The sequence below is a fragment of the Pseudopodoces humilis genome, chromosome 1 (assembly GCF_049639895.1).
Source record: "Pseudopodoces humilis isolate 2021_Gansu_Grassland_sample_001 chromosome 1, ASM4963989v1, whole genome shotgun sequence".
Lineage (NCBI taxonomy): Eukaryota > Metazoa > Chordata > Aves > Passeriformes > Paridae > Pseudopodoces > Pseudopodoces humilis.
The window spans coordinates 28,586,156-28,609,510 of NC_142200.1; the positions used below are offsets into that span (position 1 = coordinate 28,586,156).

Genomic DNA, 23,355 nt, shown 5'->3' on the forward strand with positions numbered 1-23,355 from the left:
CGTCCATTAGTTATACAGGATTTTAATTAGAACTGCACTGGAAGGACATGATCTAGAATGGCCATGCCTGACATAGACTGAAAAGTATGATAACAGCAGCCATGCTGGCTTTCATAAAAAGTCTGTCTGGCTCATCTAGCAGCAGAAAGTGGAAGAAGATGCTGAGGGAAACTAGATGAGGTTGAGCAAGCCTCTCTAAATTTCATCAGTTAGCAAGTTCCATATTTTTTGAGTCACAAGTTCCATTCACATAATAATTTTCTATAAGGAAGTGCTCTATTAATTTTGCTATTATATTTTTGACATAAATAATATTTTAATAACCTCTAAACAGTCTGTGATAACAAATATACCTTGAATAAACAATACATGGAAACATGATTTCTTTTTGAAATTGCTGTGTGATGATTTCTTTGAATGTTTTGTCCCCTTTGGATTGTGTGAAATGAAATATAATTGTTCCTATTCGTCTTCTCATTACCATTCATGACTTTGTAGACTTCTATTTTATCTTTCATCTGTTGTCTCTTTCCAAGCTGAAAAGTAATTTATCTTCTTATGGAAGATTTTCTGTTCCTCTAATTGCTTTTTTATCCTTCTCTGCACTACGCTCTTTTTTGGGGCCAAAATGAAATCAATAATTGAGATGTGAGAACACCGGGGATTTTAACAGTGATGCAAAGAAACATTTTGCTCTGTTCTTTGTTCTTTCCCCAGAAATTTCTGCTGCAATTCTTATGTGGAGGATCTTGTCTATTAAAATAACTCAGTTATATGTTCATTCAAAATGAATATAGTGTCAAGAAGAAATGGCAGGTGCCTGTATTGCTATCACTGATTACCAATCTATTGCATTACGAGTTTTTCTTTAGGAAGAGCAGTAATGAAATCAATGGAATAAGATCTCTGAAATGTTCAATTTGTATTTTCCACCAAGTATACTAATAATATCAAGTTTTTAAATTGCTGTCATTTCATTCTGTGTCTGTATCTTGGGCATTTGTACTCAGCACAGAGGAACTTCATGGACTGAGTTTTTGGGGAATATCTTAACTTGGGTGAGTGAGAGCTCACCCTTCTCAGCAGGTGCTAGTGCAAATGGAAATTCCTTTGATATACAGTCATGTCCTCTGACTGAAATGAATGTTCTGGCAGAAATATTTGTTTGAAAGAAGTGATAGTGCTAATGGGTGTGTGCTAGAACCACAGAGTCATTGTTAGCTAGTTAGCAAGCCAGCAAAAAGGACAAAAGTAGCAACACTGCAGTTCTCATCTAGATGAATTGCTCAAATTAGTGAGGCTTGGAATAGTCAGGTTTCACTGCAAATCCAGACTGAGTGCCAGGTTTTAAAGACCTGTCAGTAATCCAGATCTACTGACTTCAGCAGACACATAACAAACCACTCACCAGAGTAATCATTCCCTTGAGGTTCTTGGCAGTGATCCTGATCTGGTCTGACAGGAATGAAAGAGAATGGAATTCTTTCCCTGGATCTGATCCATGTGCTATCTGTGATATAGATGCCGTCCCTGAACTTCTGTATATGTTTTTGATGACATCAGGAAAAGCTCTGCTCTCAGCAGTTTTATCAAGAAATCACATTGTTTAAAATAAATAGATAAATAAATAAATAGATTTAAAAAATAGATAAATAAAAAGCTTAAGAGACATATAAGCTTGTTTCATTTTCAGAAACCCTCTACCAGGGACTCCATGGGCAGGTATAAGGAGTTTCTAATGCTTATTTAACTGTGCAAGCTGATTTGCCACAAAATAACATTGATCTCCTGGGTGAAGGACACATAAAATCCTAAAATCCTAGAGCTTCTGTGGATCTCCTTTTGTGTGTCAGAAAAAAGAAACATGAATTAACCAGGACAATATATTACCAATTTTGATTTTTTCTGTGGTCATTGCAGCCAGTCATGACTTTTCTGAAATGGTGCAACACCGCATAAATGCTGTGTGTACATAGAACACTGATGATTTCCAGACTGGCAATTCAGGCTGGCTATGGTGAGTGTCATCTTCTGGCTTATCTGATCTGGAGTTTGTCTTCTACTCTTTGTAAAAAGTAAAAAAGAAAAGCAACCCAATTTAGCACTGACTTAGAAAAAATGAAGGCCTCTTCAGCACATCAGTTATGATGAAAGCCAAATAAGCAGTTAATGGGTATTTCCAGCTGCCTTTGTGCCAGCCTTTGTGAAAAAGGTGTAACAACTCTTCCAAATGGTATGTGACAAACTTAGTGATTATGAAACAGAGCTTTACCATTATGGGCAGGATCATAAAGAGGGGAAGACAGTCTGTGGAAAACCCTAGAAGGCCAGTTTCCATCACTTCTGAAACTGCTAGAAATGCCTCTTAGCATCTGCACTATGCTGGTGTCCTCATTCAATTCTGTGTGAATGATCCCAAACTCACTCTGTTCAGAGTGTTTCTCTATATTGCACAAATAAGACATTTTAGCTGCCTTATGCAGACCCTGTGAATAATTTCCACAGACACTACAAGGAGTCAAAATCTGGTATCTCACAGAGCATCTGCTTGAATTGCAGATCTGTCTCTTAGACACAGTAATTGCACTGGTTTTGAGCAACTATTACAGATACCCTGAATGAACCACTTAGTTATGTTCACACAGTAAGCAAGCGCATTTGAACCCACTTGGCCCCTGTCTGAAGCTATGTCTATTTTGTGATGCATGCTTCCCCAGCATTGAAACCAGTGAGGCTTGTTTGCAAGCTGCTGAAAGAAAATGAACTCATTCATTTCTATAAACATATTGATGATTTTTGTCTGTACAGGCTACCATGAGTCAGTGATGGCAATGGAAAACATACAAATGGACAGGAAACTAGACTCCTATTCTATACACTAAATCATGTCTAATTACTAGCATTTTATTTTAAGGAAAGATACCTTTCTCCTCTCCTCTGCAGCCTCCAGCTTTTTCTGGATCTCCTCAAGAGAGAGTTCTTTCTTCTTTGGAGAAGCTAAAGTTCTTGGTGCTTCTGAGACTGGAGATGGCGGCTTTAGGATCAGTTCAAAGGCCTGGCCTGAGGCACGTTTGTTGATTTGTTTCACTTCCATGTCTGCACAATAAGGTGGGAAATTGTAAGTCCTTCAATACACCAGCAGTATGGAGGAGAGAAGCAGCACCGATATCAGAGTAGGATCAGAAGCACGGACAAATGATTTAGCATTTTTGCCTTGGGCGTTTTAAATGCAATGGCAGATTATGGGCAGAAAACTGTTCTCGGGAGTACATTCCATTTTATCTGTAACAGCTTAATTATACCATAATCTCATAAAGATAAAAATTTACAGCAATTCTGGAAGCTTATTGGGGTTCTGTGCCATTTAACACCCCCTGCAAGCAGTGCCCAAGCTGATTAATTTTTTAAGCATGCTTTCATCTTTTCTTCATCTTCTAGGGAATTATGCCAGCTATGAAAGCTGTAATTCTCAAACAGTGAGCAGGGAAAGAACAGCTCAGTATGAGAGGGCTAACATTAAAAGTTTAGTTAGATCCTATTAGGAACAATATCCAGCATCAGGGTACTGCACACTCCATAGAAAGTAATACCCCAAACCAGCAATTGTTAAGTCAGTAAAATATATACCAACTAAAACTATGGACTAGGGGGTGATGGGTGATGTGAGTGGTTTCCCAGCACTAGCACATTTTCTGACCTGCAGGATGATTTCCAGCAAGCATCACTCACCATCATATTTATAGATGTTCATGTTGCGAGGTTCTGGGTAGAAACAGGAGCAGATCAGCGAGAGCATGGACAGCTCCTTCATCTTTTCCTTGTAAGCTGAAAGGAGAGATCTTGTTAGCATACTTCACTTCCCCAGCTCCTCCTTAGTGAATCTCTAGCTGAGATGAGTGGCTGGGGACCAGAAAGACTACTCCATCACCCACCTGGCAGACTTCTCTAGAATATTTACTTTACTTATTTATTTACTTATTTTATTTCTTCTCAACATTGAACCTTTATCAAATCATAAACGAGATCCTCAGAACTGCAGAGATGGCTTCTGGTCCTCTACATGACCTCAGCCTTGGGCATAATGCGGGCACTCCTCTCTGGTTTACAGAAAGTGAATCTGGCTACCAGGAAATGCATTTAGCATTGGAAGAGTGCCATGACTCCACTCTCCCCTGGCAGGTGGAGAGACACAAAGCTCTTACAGTTTCTCTGACATATCCAAATGCAGTTGAGAACAGCTATGAAAAGCTGGCCATATATTGCCATAGGCAGATGCTAAAGACATTATTTTACAAATGAAAATGTCATCCAGGAAATTAAAAATAAAAACAGAAATGAGGATACATTTATCAAATCATTTGTATAATGTCCTTAATATGCTTAACTACCTGAAATTAAGCTTTTCCTTCCTCACTTAGTGGCCAAAATATGTGGCTTTCACACTCAGGGCTAGCCTATATTAGCTGATGTAACTAATACCCTTGTAATTTACCTTTATGGTGCTATCTTTGCTGACTTTATAATGCCTGTAGGCCCCAGTCATGAACTGAGGAGGCACTGGTCTAAAAATGCTGATACCAATACATCATCATTATGCAGTCTGCTGTGCACACCCTTCCTAACTACTTGTAAGTAAGAAAAAGTCTTGTACTTGGTGCCTTGGCAAGCCAATGACACAGCCCAGATTAGAGGTGGTTCTCCTGGGCCCTGGGGCAGTACCCTGCCCACTGCCCACTCTCCACAATGCAAAGATGTTAAGGCAGGGTGCTTCAAAATTCATCTTGGCACACACAAACCCCTGCTATTATCAGTATCTACAGAGGCAGATACCCATTTGCTGCCAGCATGTGAAAATGTGGCTTAAAATATGTGTGACTCAAAGTATTGTACTTAATAGATCAGACCAAATTAACCCTTGTTGTTGCTAAAGGAAAATCAGATGGTCCTTTGTTCTTCAAACTGTGGATACATATGAAATTCTCAATCAGCCTCTGTCATGGATGCTCTTGTGGTTTTGATTTTGCTTTTCCTACTGAGAAAGAAACCTGTCATTGATGAGGGCTTGAGAGCCTTTGGGTGCTGCTCGGAATGGTGGTAATTGAATAATCCATGGTTCAAGAAAAAATTTCCAGCTGCCAGTAAAGAGTTAGTTAATTTAATTAAGCTCTGCACAAGGGCCTCTAATCTTGTACCTTTAATAACTCACTTAAAGGAGATATAGCTTTTCAGAAACCATTGGTAAAGGACAGGATTTGAGGTTAAGAGTGTACTGAAGACTTTGCTTTCTGTGAACTTAGGCTGTCACAGAAGCTTGGTCTTGATACAATTTTGGTTTGAAACCTAAGTACCAACTTGCAAAGAATAACTCAAAAATCTTCTGAAGAGAAAAATCATGTCCATCTGATGTATTTTGAATTATGAATAATGATAAACATAATAAATTGTTCACTTAGACCTCCATCCAACAAGCACACAGGTGTGGTTTTCCAGGCTTTTCTCTGAGGAGGGCTTGCCCAGCCAGCTGCTCATACCACTGGAGTTGTGTCATTCCCAGCAGCAAGGTTGGGGAGTGGGTGCACATCAAACCCTGGCACATTGCTAAACATAGAGAAAATGGACACTGGGCTGTGTGTTAAAGACACGGCCATTGATGATACAAACAGAATCTTGTACAAGATCTGCTGAATCACAGCTAAAATATATACCTTGAAATATCTTTGTAGAAAAAGGCATATAAAACAGCATCCTAGGAATTTTGCCTTTTGGAGCCTTTGTTAATATTTTTTATCTTTGCTTGACATATGTTCTTCTTCCTGACAGCACTTAAAATGATTAGAGAAGGGTGTGTTTATTTCCCAGCTTGCCATCTGCAAAGCACAGCAGGAGAAAGGTAAGAACATGCTCAGCTCTCTTTCCTTCCGTGCAATAGCTTCACTGAAAGCATGCTGGCAAAATCATTGTTTTAGTTCATTCTGGCCACTGGCAGAATTAGGATGACTTTCCATCCTTCACAAGAATGACTTGAGGGTGTCAAAGGACCAGAAGAGGCACACACGTCCTCTGGTGTCCACCATCAGCATCATGATGACGTCCCCCTTGATCAGGCTCAGCTCTGAGTAGCAGGAGCCCTGCTTTGTTCAGCTCTCCTTTCCTTAAACATTTCCTTAAAACATATTCAAAAAGTGAAGGCAGTAATGTTAGTCCAGTTGGTGGTCTGATTAAAGTGGCTGGCCCATGTCACACAGGTTAGGGAGGTAACTTTACTTTCCCAAACCCCAAGGGTTAGTGTTTTAGCAATGGGAGCCTGTTATCTTGAGAAGCTTTTCTGTTAAGAGGGCAGCACACACTGACCAGACAACCAAGAGCAGAGCATTTGTGCAATCTGCACAGGACCTCTTGTGCAGCCCAAAAGAGGCACAAAAATTACCTGCCTCAAAGTGGAGCTTTTCAAAACCCTTGAGGAAAAGCAGTGATTGCAACAAAGTTTATTTTCCAAATGTGTTTCCACTGGCTTGCTAATGATATCCCTCCTTGTGCAGTCATGTAGGCTACATATCATTCCATTAACTGTGCAAGTTAAATGAAGGAGAGTAAATGATGGTAATCGTAATACTACAAAAGCTTTGATAGGGAAATCGCTAGGCAAGAACAATGTTGACAAAAGATGGCAACAGAATCTTTTTAGTTATATGTATCAAGATCTAAATGTTTATATACACTAAGAACACTGATTTTTTGCTAAAACCAGAAGAGAATTCAGTATTAGTATTTCTTATAGTTTTGCTGTGAACATACTAATATTCATAGGTCTCAAATTCTGGAACTGTGTGATTATTCCAGAACCTCATCTACCTTTTGAGAATAAACCCCTTATATTCAGATTTGCAGAGAAAGCCTTAGAAATACTATCAAATACCCCTAAATCTTTAACAGCTTCAGAAAAGAATGAACTCAGACGGCTTTGAAACTCAAGAATGCATGATTTGTTTTTTCTGAAGAAGTCTCAAATGTACCTTAATGTTATTGTTTTCAGCCAACCTCACCTTTCCCTCAACCTTCTCGTTTTATTTTCAACAGCTGTATTTAGAAACTGTGAAAGTATTCCTTCTGTGGAGTGCACATCCATGCTCCTCCTCTGTGGGCTCTACTTGCTGGTCCAGGTAAGATCTTCAGGGGCCATTTAGGGGCTCCAGTTCTACAACTGCATGAGCAAGAAGGTAAGGACAGTGTGACTGGACCTCTGGAGGAAAACAATTCGAAGGATTTCTTTCCCATGTTGTATAATTTTTGGGATCTTTTCTTTAGGCTAGTCTGGTCCCATGGTCTGAATGACCATTAGAGCCTGGGGCATACTAGATATACTGCTAATAAACAACTTCCAGTTTCAACACCTATCAGCTAAACTTGTTTGTGCTCCCAGATTGCTCTGCTGTGTGAATGAAAGCGTGGTCAGCTGGGGTGCCTTGATGATCCTCTTTGAAAATGCTCTACTGATCTCAAATAATATGTTTATTCAGATATGTCCTATATTCCTCTGCTAATGACAGAAAAGTAGCTCATTGCCAGTCCTGCAGCTCACTTGCCCAACAAATGAGGCTGCTAAGGCAGATTGCTATGGCTGCCATTAGAAGTCAGCAACCACTTATTTACTGCTGGGAGAAATAGGAAGGTTAAGGAAAGCACTTCTAAACCCTTCCTGTCTGCTCTCCTCTGTTATCCAATAGCTATTAGGAATTTTTTATGGTTTACACTGTAAAATGAAAAATCTGTCCTGACTGACGGGCAATTTGGGTCACATTTTGTTCCTTGGCAAAGCACAGCTCAGACAGATTGCTGTGTCACAGCAGACACCATTATTAATAAGCAAGACTATTTTTAACGCATGAAGGGAGAGAGAAAAGTGTAAATGTTACTTATAATTAGCACCTGATGAAGGCAAATGTGTTGATTATTTTTGCCTTACTGAATCAAGTCCACATAAGAAATGTACTTTATACACACATTAATATGTATATATATTAATCACATACATTAATACGTATACATTACATATATTAATTTGTAATGCTACTTGTGTAATTACTTGGGTAATATGTAAAGTACCACTTGCCAGCTAGTTCTTGAAGTTCTGCACCTGGAAGGAAAAGGAAACTGGCACATTACCCATGGTCAGAATGTGCAACACATAACATAGCTCAGCCCTGTGCTCCCTTGCCAGAAACCTCTGTGACAGCTGTCTTTCTGAGACTGAGCTGAAATTCTGCTTAATTTTCTCCTCTGGAAGACACTGAAGCATTAAGATGTAAGATTAAACTTGAAACACAGGTAGAGAAGACCTATCCTTCATATGGATTTCTGATGGATGTTATTGACAATGTGTTTTTTTTTACAAATATTATTTTGGTAATGCTCCCTCTGGGGTGCTAGAGCTTTTGGTTTGTCAAGGCAATGCTTTACGTCATATAGTTTTGGGAACACCAACAGCCACACTCTGTTGACCAATAATTTACAATTTTATTTTACTAATCCATTTTAATAATGTGCTGCATCCTTTTCTGCCAAGCAAGATGATGTTATATAATCCCAGCTGTGCTGTTTCCCCATAGCTGGTGGGGTATTTGGAGAAAGTTAAAGGATGAGTGTTGCTAAAGTGGTGGGCTACTACTGGGACAAGCACATGGGACTGGGAGAATTAAAATTCAAGATGGGGCATGAGTAGTATGGATTCCAGGTATCATTTAGTTTTTGGCATATCTGACATCTATCAGCCTGGGACTCACTTTATTTAATGCTGGCCATTTACCTTATTTACGTTATTTACAAGAGATACTTTGGAGGAATCAGGAATGCTTACTTTTTAGTCAAGGGAGAGATTAGCACTACCAGGGAATGATGGTCCCATTCAGATGTCTTAAGTTAAACAAATTTAGTTGTTTTAGGACCATTAAATCTATCTTCACTGTCAGGAAGCGTAGGGATGTTTATAGGCTTATGGAGTCACAAGTGATGGAGAGAATGAAAGCAAAAGCACCTGAAATAAATATATCTTATCCATCCCTTATGCTCATGTCAATGAGTGACATCTCATTTTGGTGGTTCATATAGTAGGGGCTTATTTTGTTACTCTCTGAATGCAAAATAATGCTCACCAGAGTATTAAATTGAGTCTATATCACAGCCTCAGGTATATGTGTGCTTTTCCAGTTTCCCCAACAAAAATAAAGTTACTTTACAATTTAGGGACTCTTTAATGCTCTACAGTGCTCACCTGCTTCACTATAGGGAAAGGTGGCACAAGACTCCCACTCACCTGGGGCCATTCTTTGGGGGCCAAGTCTTTAAAATTGTACTCTTAATATACTGCAATGCAATTTAAGATAGAGATGAGAACAGAGTTTTGGTTATGTCCCCTGTCCCTGATTTTTTTGGTATTTCTATATCTAGGCAATAGAATAAGCAGGTAGTATGAAAAAGTAACAAGAATCAGAAAACAAGGAAAAATTGAGTTAACCAGTGAGTTTCCTCTGTCAACCATGACTCTAGAATTTCCTACAATATGCCTGGAAAATGAGAAAGGAAGAACTTGGGACAGCTCTAATCTGCCTTTGTGGCAACTGGGAGTCTGAAAAAATAGTTTTAGGCATTAATTTCTGTAACCCTCATGAATGTTCCTGGGTTTTGGCAGAAATATCAATTTTATTCTCTCTAACATGAGATCCTTTTAATAAAAGTCTTTAAAAATATTTGGGAGGGAATCAAGTGTCATCCATAAAAGCACAGAGTGGCCGTGAAATCAGGGATCACCGTAGCATCAGTTCTTCAAAATACACAAAAACCCCAACCTAATGCAAGCAAGAGATCTGACTTTCAGCTTCTTATTAGGACTGTGTCAGATTGTACCAATGAACCCTGTCCTCTAGGGCAAGGCCTGCCATAGCATTTCCACAGCATAATTTAGGTGACAGCAGAGGATCTGGCTGGAAAACCCATCCCATGGAATGCACAAGAAGTTGTTTGTTTATGGAAAGAGTATCCAGTAGTGGTTTTCTTGAATCTCTAGTGCAGGGATACAAATGCATGCAAACATGCAGATTGGAGAGTGGCACAAGTCTCACTAAAAATTGTTCCTAATTTTACAACCTAATCTATCACTGGTCATGACTATGGATTTTTGGATTACTTCAGGTGCCATGTCTGTGGGTTTTACTTACTGTGCATGGTTAGAGTAAAATGTCTTCACTTTATGATGTCAGAATGTTAAAATGTAAAGTTACTATTTTGTATTATTTCAATGTATGTATTTTTCACTGCTGAAGCAATGAGAAAACCAAATTACTGAACCCTGACTATTACAGTCATCTGTGACAAGAGTTAATGGGACTTCTTTGTCGAGCTAATGCAAACCCATTTCCAAAATGAGATTTTGATATAAGGGTTTTTTTGAATTTAAAAAAACAACAACTTTGTCATGATTACTCAAAACAAACAGTGTTGCAGATGCTTTGTTGTAGTCACATTGTGCTTTCTAGTCACTGAAATGAAAACACACACATTTCCTTCTAGTGTGGAAGGAATACAGCAGACATTTGCCTGTTCAGAGTCTGTTGGTGCACTTGGGGTCCCACAGCCTCACCACACTGCATGCTGGTGGAAAGATGGGAAGACAAGACAAGAAAGCTGTGGGCTAGTTCCTCCTTCTTCAGTTCTGCAGAATGTGGTCCATAGCAGTGGCAGAGCCAGATGCTGCACTCCCTTCTGAGCCACCCCTTTGCAGAGCCCGTGCATCACGCTGGCATAAAGATGCCCTTGGCAGTTCGGTTCCAAAAGTCCTCTGGGACTGAGGGGAGGGCAGTGGAGCCAAGTACTTACATAGAGGACTGTGGCCCTTTTGAAATTTGTTTGAACTTAAGAGAACTTCAACCAAGGTGAAAACAAAAATTCCGGATTTTTTTTTCCACAAGGGAAAAACACAGCTTTCTTTAGAGTCTGCTCTGCCTTTATAAGGCATCCCTTCACCATATTTCCCTCTGTGCCTTTACATCCCATCTGCCTGCCCCCAGTTTTCTTCCCATAGAGCTTTCTGTGTAGGAAAGTATGTAAGTTACTAAAACAGACTTTGAAAACAATGGGGAAGATGAAGAGTGAAGAATGAACTTAGAGGCTACAGAAGTCCTAAGACAGCTTTATTTCCTGCTGGTTAACTGAACGTAACTGCTTAATTTTTGTGCAGTCAGAAGTTCAAACCCTGTTATTCAGATGATTTGGCAGGATATTGATGTTTAAGATGCTGACCTTACACCTACCTTCATAAGAGGCCACCAGAGACACAGATAGTTTCTGATTATCATGTAAGTGTGAAAGTCATGCAAACATCAAAATTTGAAAATTTTTAAGGCAGCCCCAGCCAGGAACCATTCTGCTATCTGCTGTCTCCTGTATTAACTGGAAGCAAAAAAAGACTGTGGAAATTCAGCTATGGGATGATTTGAACTAAAGTGATTTTCCTGAATGTGGACTGGATGGAAAAAGTGAATAGGCTTTCAGCAAGGACCAGGAGGAAAGCAGCAAGACCAGGAGGAACTAACCTTCCTTATTTGGCTCACCGTACCTGCTCAAGAACTGTTGCTGGTTTTGTTCCATTCCTGCACCTGGGGCAGTTTCTTTTGACTGGCATTGTAGCAAAGCTTGGCTCTGTCATGACTTACAGAAAACTCTGTTTTACTTTTAGCTGAGGACTCTTGCTAGAGTAGTAGTAAGGATTCTTCATGTATTGCTCTGGGTTTGATTCTAACACTAACTTTACTGTTCTCAAGAAAAATCCCTGTCTCCTGATTTATCACTTAGAGTCTTACATGAATGATTTAAGAAACTAAACCTTGAGCTCTGGAATTTTTGAATGGGTGGATCTGCCTACCATGATTTAGTGCTCATGGTGTGTAATGTATTTCCTTTGCATTGTATGCCTGAAGGGTTGTGGCATACCCTTTCACCAGGACACAAAGACATTAATCTCTTTTACACTTCTGAGACAGGTTACATATAAAATGGCTTAAAAAGCCAGATATTTCACGACAAAGTTTCCATTAACATAGCTTTGAAGATCCCTCCTGGTAAGGAGATCTCCCTCCAGATCCCTCCTGGATCTCTCCATGCATGATGTCCATCTCCATGCAGGCTAAGAAGCAGTGTCCTGACGTACATGTCTGAAGGTCAGGGAAGCAGAAGGATTTTCAAAGACTCTTCTCAACACAACCACCCCAGCCTTGCTGTATGCAGGTTATTTTGTCTCAGCGTTGCTGAGACAGGGGCTTCCATAACATCATAACTTCCATAACTTGCCTTCCATAACATCAGCATAGTGGAGTTTGCTTCAGGACTTGCCTGCAATAGGACAACCCCAGATTGCTGATCCTTCCCTCAGAAGTAGACGTGTAATGCTCAGGAGCTCCCTGAGCTGAGCCGTTTCCTGTGGTGCTTGGCTTGGTTCTGGGGCCAGGCTGGTGGCTGGAGCACCAGGGAAGGACATGCAAAGGAGCTGGAACTTCTTCAGTGTCTTTCTAAGTGTGGGGTGGGGAGAACTGAGTTACAGATTGGAAACTGCCAAGCCTGCAAGCAGCCCACTTTCCTTCAGCAGCATGCAGGCTTCAGCCACCACAGCAGCAGCATGTCTGCAGCTTGGTGCTGTACTGAGCAGTGGTGGGAAGTGAAATTTCAAGTCCTTGTGTTGAGCACTCCAATCTCCTCTGGTGCTTCAAGCAGAGAACCCAGCAGAATACCCAGGACCAGCAGGGATGGCTGCTACCTCCCAGTATGCTCTAAAGGTCATCTCATTATCGCTTTGTGGGAGTATGCGGGGGCCCAGCTGAGATCTGCGCTACTTTCTGTAAAAATGTGTCAGATGCAAACACCCTATGCCAAAGAGCTTATGCTGTGAGAAAGAGAGGCAAGGGATGCTGGGAGAAAAAAAATCACCCAGACATAAAAAAAAAAAAAAACAAACCAGCCTTGGGTGACAGACCTATTCTGTAGGAAAGGTTCTTGGAGAACAGAGCTCTCCTGAATTCTGTATAAGTGACACCTCTTTGCAAGTGCTGCAGGCAATACAGGTGCTGGCTGATGAAACAGCCCCTTGAGGGAGGATGCAAATCAAGTATGATGAAATAGAATGGCAACGGTTTAATCATGCAGCCTACTATGATCAAACAGCATCTTCCCAAGGTATGAATCACACTATGGGTTCTGTTCCAGCACAGTAAGACTGGGTTACTAGAGTAGGGTGTGAGAGAGCTGGCTGCCAGTATTACTTTTATTTATCTGAATCTCTCTGTCATCCATGTGTGTTCGGACACTAATTTAGCTTTTCCTGGTGATGTCTTCAGAGGCTTGCACTGACTTCAGTTTGCATCACCCTTACCCCTTTATGTTGGCTCAACAAACACTTCCTGGTTGTGCATCACCTGGCCATGCATCACCCACTGACACTCGACACTGTGCGTCATCTTATTCCAAGCCATCTGGTTTTTATCATGCTTGGAGACTAATGACATGACCTTGCATATTGCCAGTCTTCGTGATGGAAACAGGAGTTCTGCTACTGTTCCTTTTCACCTGGACACAGCAGATCCTTTCTGGACTGGCATTACATGATGAAATCCCTCCCCTCACCTCTGTGCTGAGATTACAGTCAAACTGTTCATACTGAGCTTCTCCAGAAAGCAGATTTTAGCAGAACTACCCACACGTTTTGAAAGCAAGTCATTAGCAGCATCAAGGAAAGGAATGGCCCAAAATGGTTCAGGAAAAGCAAGCAATTAAAAAAGAATGGGTAAGGAATGCAACAACTTCTGTTTTCATCATTCAGCTGTTGTGGAGTACCTTAATCAAGGGAATGGAGATAGACTGCTACATGTACAGTTTCCATTAACAGACAGGATGGTTCTTGCCATTTTTCTGGCTCAGACATTGACATGGTTTTAACAGAACTGTAGCTCTGACATAAAATATGACATTTTTATAACTCATATGGATTTTTTAAACACAACCTTTATTTATCTGTGCCATTCCAAAATGCAGATACCTTTAATGCCTTCCAGTATTTTCAAAATTTTGCTTTGAACTGGTGAATGCCAAAATACTATTTAGTTCTGTCTTGAGGCTCAGAACAATAAGCCAAGTAAATTGCAAGGTGCCTTTCTTTTTTCTTTTTTATCTCTAGACAAAAAAAAAAAAGAAGCAGGGCAATCAGCTAAGTAGACATTTGTGTTTGTATGATATGATATAAATGCAATTACAATTTCTTGTAGGGTTGGACTCTCAGTCTTTGCTTTCCAGTAATTAAATGCATTCCTTGCTTGTTGAGTCATTGCACTGAGTGCAAAATCTATTGCTGTTATTTTCACACCACAAATATCAGGAAAATCCATTTAAGAGAAAATATGCTGCTGTGAGGGCTGTAGATAGTATCTTTCAAAACTAATCATTCCATATAGACATGTATTAAATGTACTTAACCCAAAGCCAAATATGTGTTAACTGCATCTTTATGCTACACAATCATTCTTACTGGCTGCCATGACTACTGACTAAATGTCAAAATGCAAAAGACAATGAAAGGAGACAGTCTGGAAAATCCAATTTACTTCTAGGTTTTGAATGGAATTTTAATTTTGTGGGACATTTTAAAATAAGAATATCTCATCAGTGTGAATAAAGGCATTTTCTTTATAAAGTTTGCTTGCTGCACACAATTGCAGATGACATATGTAAGTAGATTACTTACAAAGGAAGAATTCCAATCCAATAATACAATGGAACACAGGTTATAATTGTGTTAATTAACAGTAGTATTTTAAATTTGAATGCCAGAACAAAACAAGTTCCTAGTAAATAACTTCTGAGTTTCCATATAAAACTCTTTGATATTAGATTTTGCCTGTTGACATAATTCATAATTGTGGAAAATTTTGCTTTAGACCCAAGGAGGTGTAATAATGGAAACAGTGGTATTCTGATGCTTTGTGTTGTATGGCTTAATTTCCCTTTTTCATAACAGAGACTATTGAAAGGTAAATGTTTTGATACAATTTTAAGTCTACTCAGTGGGCTATATGTGGGTGTAAGGGCTGTATTTAAATATGAGATATTACAAAGGACTAAATTTCTGGGTTTAGAGAAATGTAATCCCTCACTTAAAACAGTCTCCCTATGTAGGAAGCCTATTAAAGGCATGCTTATCTTTGGAGAAATCCTTTGATTCAGGTTTTGAAGGACTTTCAAAGCACTGCATAGAGTAAGCAAAAATAACAGCAACTCCCTCACCAACCATGTTGATACAAAGCAGGTTCTGTAAAACTCATCTTTTCACTTGGTGTTTTCTGCTAACAAGTGGGCAGCAGGATGACTAGGAGAAGTATCTTTTGGCAGGTCACCAAATCTAGAAACTGGGGCTAGTGTGGAAATCCATTTTTACAACACTGAAAGGGACAGGATAATTTTCTGTTAGTCTTCTCCACAGTCCAAAAAAGTACAAATGCCCAAGTGATGTTTTGGATGATGGGTTCCTAAACCCATAACTGTCAATGCTGAAGGATGAAGTGTAAGAACCAAAATAGGAATGGATACTGGGGAAGTGACTTTTTAAAAAAATAACTGCAGAGATAAATTCAGCATGTGTAGGTTGGCTCCAAAAGTCTCACAAGGGAGAGTTTTGATTTGTTTTTTATTTGCTTTTTTAATTTTTTTTCTATTTTTTCAATCTTTCTTTTAAATATCCAAGTTTGGAAGACAGAGAAAAGAAGCAGAGGTGTGCATGAATCAGCAGGAGGGGTTGGGTTCAACATTGATTGAAGGTGTTTGGTGGAGCTGCACCTGAGGTACCACCACAGTCTTGGATCCCCCAGTTTAAGAGTGACATGGAGAACCAGGGGAAAGTGAGGGATAATTGGGAAAATAGGAGGCTTAAGGGACGCTGTATTAGGTGCTCAAGTTCATGAAATGACAGAACCAAATCTTTCCATTTGACATACATCTGTCACTCTGTGACTTTCAGAGTTTTCTGTGTGATCTTTACCTTAAAATTCTATGCAGTCATTACTACGAATTACCAGATTTATATTTCTACTATCCTGCCATGACTTTATGCACATATGCAAACACTTGACTTCTTCCATAATAAAAAAAAATTATTCCTCTCAACAGCATATAACCTCTATCATGGTTGGGCATAGATTATAAATGAGTATACTAACCAGAAGATGTATAAAATTAACAAGAAAAAAAAAGATAGAAAAAAAATGATGGCTCTTTTTGGAAACCATACTGATGGTGCAAACAAATTAGCATATTATTCAGAATTGATTAAATTGGCTGAGAGAGAACATTTGCTGGTGGGATACTTTTATTACAATTGATGCTACGATAAAACTAGAATGAGAGCCACTTCTTGCAGTGAAGTTTGCACCTCTGTTTAAAGTAGCTTTGCTTAGATTTGCATAGTAGAAGCACTTTGATTTTTGAAGATGTAAAATTAATGCATATGGTATGCTATAACATTTTTTATGGAATTTTGGGAATGTGACTGCTCCCAATTAAGTTTTTCATGACCCACCTATTTTTTTTTATTTTTTTCCTTCTCCTTCCCTGTTTTTTACTGTTTTTCAATTTAGTGGCATTTTTCCCATCCTGAAACATTACTGAAAATTTCTAGAGTACATTTGCTCTGTCAGTCTATCTCTACCCCTGCAGCTATCTGTCTGTGTCTCTCTATTTTTTGTTCAATACCAGCCTCCACTTAGAAGAAAATCTTGATGAATTCGGAGACAGTGCTCTGCTACTAAATTAACTACATGAGGAGCTGATCCCTGCAGAGATGCTCCACTGATTGTTGGTGTAAGGGTGTTTGTCTCATTCAGAATAAAAAAAATGATCCTGCAATAGCGAGATTTTCAGGGCACTGTGCACCAGCATCAACAATCTGTCATTAATGGCAAATCAGAACTTCTTTGTTGCTCAGCCTGTCTTTTATAATAGACTTATCAAACTTCCAGAACTGGATTGTCCATCGAATTTTTAATATGTTCTAAAAGTAGCAGGAGTTAGATGTCCTCAATTGTCAATTTTTAACAGCCTATTCTGTCTTTTTCATTATATGACCAAGTTATTTTTCCAGTATAAAAAAAAATATTTTTCTGAATAATAAAATTCTCTTTTTTTTTTAGTGTAGCTGGCTCTTACATGATTTTTAAAAATATTAAAGGGGATGTTTCCTCCTAAGTTGATGCTTTGGGAGATGTAAAGGGGAAAAAATAGGTTCATCAGATGCAAATCAGCATGAGTCTACTTCATTACTTCCACTGGTTTAGTATCTAGTTCCTCCAAAACTGGTGTTCCTGGCCTTTGCACATCTTAGCCACTTAGATATTCAACACTGTCAAGCACTGCTATTTCCCACCTTGTGTTGCTTTGTTTCTTCCACTGCATTAGAAAATATGTCCTTCCACTGAACATCACATGGCTAAACTGCAGTTTGGTCTACAGTTTTGTCGTCTGGAAGGCTGCTGCTTGCTGAATTTTGGAGAAGCTTTCATCTAAAAACATTTTACTATTTCCATGAAGATGACTAGGGGAAAAATACAAGCATGTGGGTAAACTAAGCAAGAGGTTATTGCACTTGTCTGAAAGTGCTTTGTGCCAGGGAATCATTCTTCATTTGAAAAATCTGTCCAGGCCTGGAATAAGTCAGTGAAATATAGGATTCGGCCTTGTCTGAGACATACAAATCCAAGCTTTACAGCCAGTTTCTCTCAAGCCACTTTGTGCTGGATTTTGATTCCACATGGGCTGAGAGTGATATTATGGACCAGAGAAACACTGGAAACTGGAAAAAAAAAGAGGAAACAACTATCCTGTGGTCTCAATTCCTCCCCTTCTGGCCTCACAGAAGTGTGAAGGACTACAAGAATGAAGCAGCTGTATGAAGAGATGAGAGCTGCATCTGCATTATGAAAGTAATTGCCAAGAGCAGAGAAATAAAAAAGAAGGAAAACCAAGCAGGTAAAGTCAGTCAGGGAATAGGATGACTGAAACTGGATCAAGAATGAGGGTAGCACTTGACCGACTGGATAATGAAACGAGGTTGAGACAATCAGGGAAAGGGTACCAAGGAAGTGGGTGAGACTGGAAATCAGCAGGTCATGGGGATGGAGTTGATGAGAAACTGATTAAAATGGTAGATTGTTCGCAAGAACATTGAGAGTCATCTCAAAAGAGATTTTCCTAACTGCTATCTCAGACTTTCCCCTAAATGCAAATGACGTTAAAAGACTATAAAAATAGTGGTCACAGTTCAGGGACAGACTAGGGTCCATCTGATATAATAGTCTGCTTCCACTATACTTTTTCTTAATTCTTTTTAAATCCTGGAAATTCCATTTGTACAACTACATAGAAGTATGCTAAATATAATTTTGCAAACCATACAAACTGGTAATTACAATTTTGCAGAGGACTTGAAAGTACCTCTGTCATGTTTGTTCCTGTTTTTCAGGCCTCTCACAAAAAGATTAAATACTTTACACTGTTAATCAAATGCAGTATGATTCTCTTAGTAAGATATTTCACTTCTTAATGGTTCATTGCCAAAAAAGTGAATGCACTTCAAAATGGAGTAACTTGTTTGTCAATGAAGCTTAAAATAAATACCTTACTATTACTTTTCTTAAGAAGATATTGATATTTTACTTGTAAAATGATGACTGAAAACATCATTTCAAAAGTTATTTGCCTTGAGAACAAGTGGTTTGTTGACAAATATTAAGGATTTAGGTTTTAAAATCAGGAATCAGGGCTTCATTCCTACCTACAGCATGTAATATTGAAAGCCCCCTAACTGAAGTGTCAACAGCATCAAAAAATATCTGAGCACATAGAAAAGGTATCAGCTTAGAAACAGATTTTTGTATTGCATCTATGTAATAAACACCAGCATCTGGAGACAAAGAAGGTATATTCAAGTGATATAAATGTGACTTGAGTAACATCAGCCATCCTTTCTTTTCACATTAATAAAGTAAGCAACAAATATATCAAAATAGTTAATAGACTAATAAAATGGGTTACAGAAGTGAATTTCATTTGCAAAAATGTCTCTGAAAAATTACAGATATTGATTCATCCATTTGTTTTAAGATTTCCTAGGCACCTGCCACATTTCTTACGGCTTCATTCAGGTAACTGGAGGATTTGAAGTACAAAAATACTAGTAAACCAAAAAAGATAATTTTTGCTACACTTCCATATAGTAATGTTGCTTATTTTTTTGTGCATCTTTGACATGGCTATGGTCGCCATAGTCTTTTGAAAAAGAAAAAAAAATAATAACCATGATGATATTAGTCACTTCAGGGAGTTCTGCCAACGAAATGACATCCAGAGTCATCCTACTGGAAACCAGAGGATGAATCTGAATATGTATATATCAGAAATCTTAGTCCAAAAGGACAAGCTGTGTTTTCAGCAATTTTGAAAGCATCAAAAAGAGCATCAAGATCAAAAAGTTATAGCTACTTAGTGACTACTGAATATATTTAAATGTAAAAATCTTAAAAAGATACCTCATCTACCTTCAGGTTGAATGTACCTTAGCTTAGGGTAAATTCTCAATTTGTAGAACCCTATGCCTTCAGTAGCACAAAATATATGCATCATTATTTCTTCTTCACCTAAGAAATCCCCTAAGGATTATAAAAAAGTACCTCAATAGCAAAGAATGCTAATACAGCTTTAGCAGGTAAGTTTCTCTGCTTCTTAATCTGATCAGTGTGGATTTTGGCAGTTTCTATAACATCAGAGCATGTTACACATTTCCATGCAGTATGGAACATAACCTCATATCCCAGCTCTGAGGTAAGTACCCAAGATTATCCCCATCTTAAAGAGCAGAAAGTCAGGTCATAAAATGATTAACCTACAAATCCAATAAAGAAACTAGGTGCCTAAAATGTTGGTTAAGAAAACTCAGGTTTCTACATCAAAAATCAGGATCCTAGAAGTTCCTACACAGATGAGGAGAGGTCATGAGAATACAGAAAAGCACAATTTGTGCTCTTTAAATTGGTGTGCATTGTAGGGTGCTAAACTTTGGACAAGCAAGGATAGCTCACACTTGAAATGTTTAAGCCACTAACATTGGAAATTGTGTGTTCTTTCAGCTCACAGGCAATCCTCTGAGGAAATCTGTGTAGCCTGTTTCTTGGAAGCATGTGGCACACATAGGTAGCACAGGGTTCTTCATAAACAGAGGAGCAAGCCACAGTTTTCTTTTAAAAAGCAGCTGAGGAGGAACACTGCTGGCTATCTTACTCCTGCCCATTGGAACAACTTCCTACAGTGACTCCTTTGACTGGGAAATGCCAGAGCTGGGGTCAAACTCTCAAAAACACTCAAACTCTCATATTTAAGCTAAAGCATCCTGTCATCCAAAGGAACTCAGGTTCTATTTTCTGCTTCCACAACTGTTTCTATTTTGGCATAGGGTCATCTTCCCTCCTGTGTGCCCTCTTGTCCTCTCTCTAGCATGATGTTCTTCCCATGGGAGAGTGGAAAGAAGACACAGCTCAGTGGCTCTGGTATTCTGTGAGGAGAGAGGACACACAGGGACAAGGGTCCCCACATCCCAGCACGACACTTGGAGGCCAACCACCAGCTGTTTGCCTCAGAGGCAGGAGTGCATCCACTGCCACATCTTTTTCTCCACCCACCACAATTGAAGAGACCAAACTAGTGCTTCTCTAAGGCTGTGTGTGAAGTGTCCAAGGTGAAGTCTCACCATTCCTCTCTGCATTTTCCTCTGGGTCACTGAATTATGATACACTCACTCTGGGCAGACCTTGACCATAGCCAGAGGTGCTGACCTCTCCCTGTGTGCTGTGGAGGTACAGCCATGCCTGTGTGTCACTACAGGTGCTTTACTAACCCTATCCTCAGTCACCTCTCTAAACTAAACAATCTGCTTGGGGCAAAATTGGTGAAAAACTCCTAACAATCCTGTTTTGTGATTGTGTCTGTGAAGGATCACTTCTCCACACAATAACTGCTACAACAGTGATAGGTTCTTTGTATTAAAATGAATGCATAAATCATTATTTATGAATTGCTTGGATTTGAAGCTATAACTTTGAAAAATAATGTTTCTGAATATATTCAGCAAAGCTTAATGTTTTGTGCAGATGCTGTGCACCAGTTTAACTGCACATCCTGGCAGAAATATCTTAAATTCACTTCATTGGTTAAATTATGTATTATCAGACAGGGAAAAGAAAAACAGAAGTGGAAGAGAAAATGAAATCATTTCAGATCAGCTTTGTATGCTAGTATTTGTCAGACACATAATGTCATAAGTATTTAGTTCTCAGAAGCCAGCATTTCTGCATCAGTCCATTTTATGCTTTTTTTACCCAAGATGCAGGTCCACATGGATTGAGGTCTCCAAAGAAATTTTTGTCCATTTTTTAAAAGTGCTGAGCAACTATAGGAATAGATTCTGTCTGCACTGCAGTCATAGGTACCCAGGATTGAGATTCCTGTCCCAGGTAGATTTGCTGGCTGACATTCCCCAGGGGGACCCAACCCCTCCAAGTGGGATCACCAGTACTTTTAAACTGAATAAAAACCAACACCTCAGACTGCATCCACAGAATAGTGTGAGGGTTGTGTGTAGCCTAGAAAGAATTTTGAATAGCAGCCATTCCTCCAAATCAGCTGCCAGCTTCTGTGTCCCCATAGGCTAAAGACCAACTGATTGTACCGAAGCCAATGGCTGTACTCCATCGGCTCCAGTGAGGCAAGACCCATTTCCAAAGCTGGTTCATCTATCACCCAGTCTATAGATAAATGCTGAAGAAGACATGTTCTCTACAAGCCATCATTAGTCTGGCAATAGTTTTTGTTCATAAAGGTGACTTGCAAGGAGAACTGACTGTGGATTTTTTGAAGGTAGTTACTGCAGAGGTAAGCAAGCACTGTTGCTTCATGATGTGCCATTTTCTCATCCTCTTAGGCAGAACTTGTGAGAATGCCAGGATAAAGGGGTTTGAAGCCTGATAGCCTAAGCTGAAAGGTAAATTTACACTCCCTCTCTCCTGCCTGTGAGAAGTCTTGCTGGAGGATTCACTTCCAATGGTGGTGCTGCCCACTGACCAGCGGGGGCCAGATGCCACCCTCAGTCCCTTATGTTCAGCTTTTTTGCTGCACCAGCTTTAACAAAGCTTTTACTGAGTCAATTTTCCAACTATATCAATTATGTAGTGTGACACCATTTTTGGATTCCTACTTTAGGACCTCTGAGGCCTGTTACTTTTCAGGAGTGCTGAGCATCCCTTTGTTTCTTTTGTTTGTTAGAAGGTAGTTAAATTAGACCTACATGAAAATACTGCACAGGTCAAGTATTGCTCAGACTGATCTGTCATGGGAACCTTCTGCTCTCTGTTTTGGGCTACAAAATAATGCTGACTTCTCACTGCAAGCAATTAGGAGAATTAATTAGGTAATATTGTGTAGTCTTTGAAGGCTAAAACGCTATCTAAATATACTGCTGTATTTGAGTGCCCCATCTCTCTTTTGTAATGAGGTTCTTTTTTCAAATTAATGCTATTAATTTGAAAATGGAGAATTCTTTTCTAAAAAAATTAGTATAAATATCACCTGAGATAAATCTAACCATGATGTTAGATTACACAGTATATGTAATAAAAAATAGATGTGCAAAATGTGATCTAGAGAAATGTACTATTGTAGGACAAATAACAATAAAAAATATTTAAAAAATTCTAGTCTTAAATAATAAATTAAAGAAAATTCAAATTCACTAAGTCTGTGTGAATGAATTACAGGAATACATTATTAAACAGGGAAGTTTTTAGTCTAACTAGAGCTTATATTGGGACAAAGAGATGATGGTAATGGAGGTGGAGGTGAGAGAACATTTTGGAAGTGTTCAAGCTGTTGAATTTTATTTTTATTTCCTCAGTGTGTTATGGGATATCTTCCATAAGAAAATGGAATAGATGACGTTCCATCCTTCCTGTCTGTACACCTCACAGGGCAAGTAAAGAACTGCTATGAGGCAATAGAAATCCTTAGCCATATGGACTGTTTTTAAAATGATTCCTGCTTTCTCAATAGCAGGAAGAATAATTTAGTCTTTAAAAACCAAGAAAAAAAATATGAATATGTGTTAACCTCAGCTCTTTAGTGAATTTTACTTACCTACATTTTTATATTAGCTCTATAATAAAAGTTCTCAGAAAGAAATAAAGTAACTGAAATGTTATTACTTCAGTTTCCTTATCACATCAAAAT

The 23,355-nt window shown here is 39.0% G+C and overlaps 1 protein-coding gene across 1 annotated transcript in view; it reads right to left on the bottom strand.

The window, feature by feature from the left end:
- STMN2 (stathmin 2) overlaps positions 1–23,355 on the bottom strand; it is a 38,445-nt gene that overhangs the window by 10,493 nt on the left and 4,597 nt on the right. Inside the window, exons 2-3 of the mRNA XM_005517075.3 lie at positions 3,730–3,825; positions 2,924–3,096 (exon numbers count right to left, since the gene is read on the bottom strand). Coding sequence (XP_005517132.1) covers positions 2,924–3,096; positions 3,730–3,825 — 269 coding nt within the window. The remainder of the gene's footprint in view (positions 1–2,923; positions 3,097–3,729; positions 3,826–23,355) is intronic.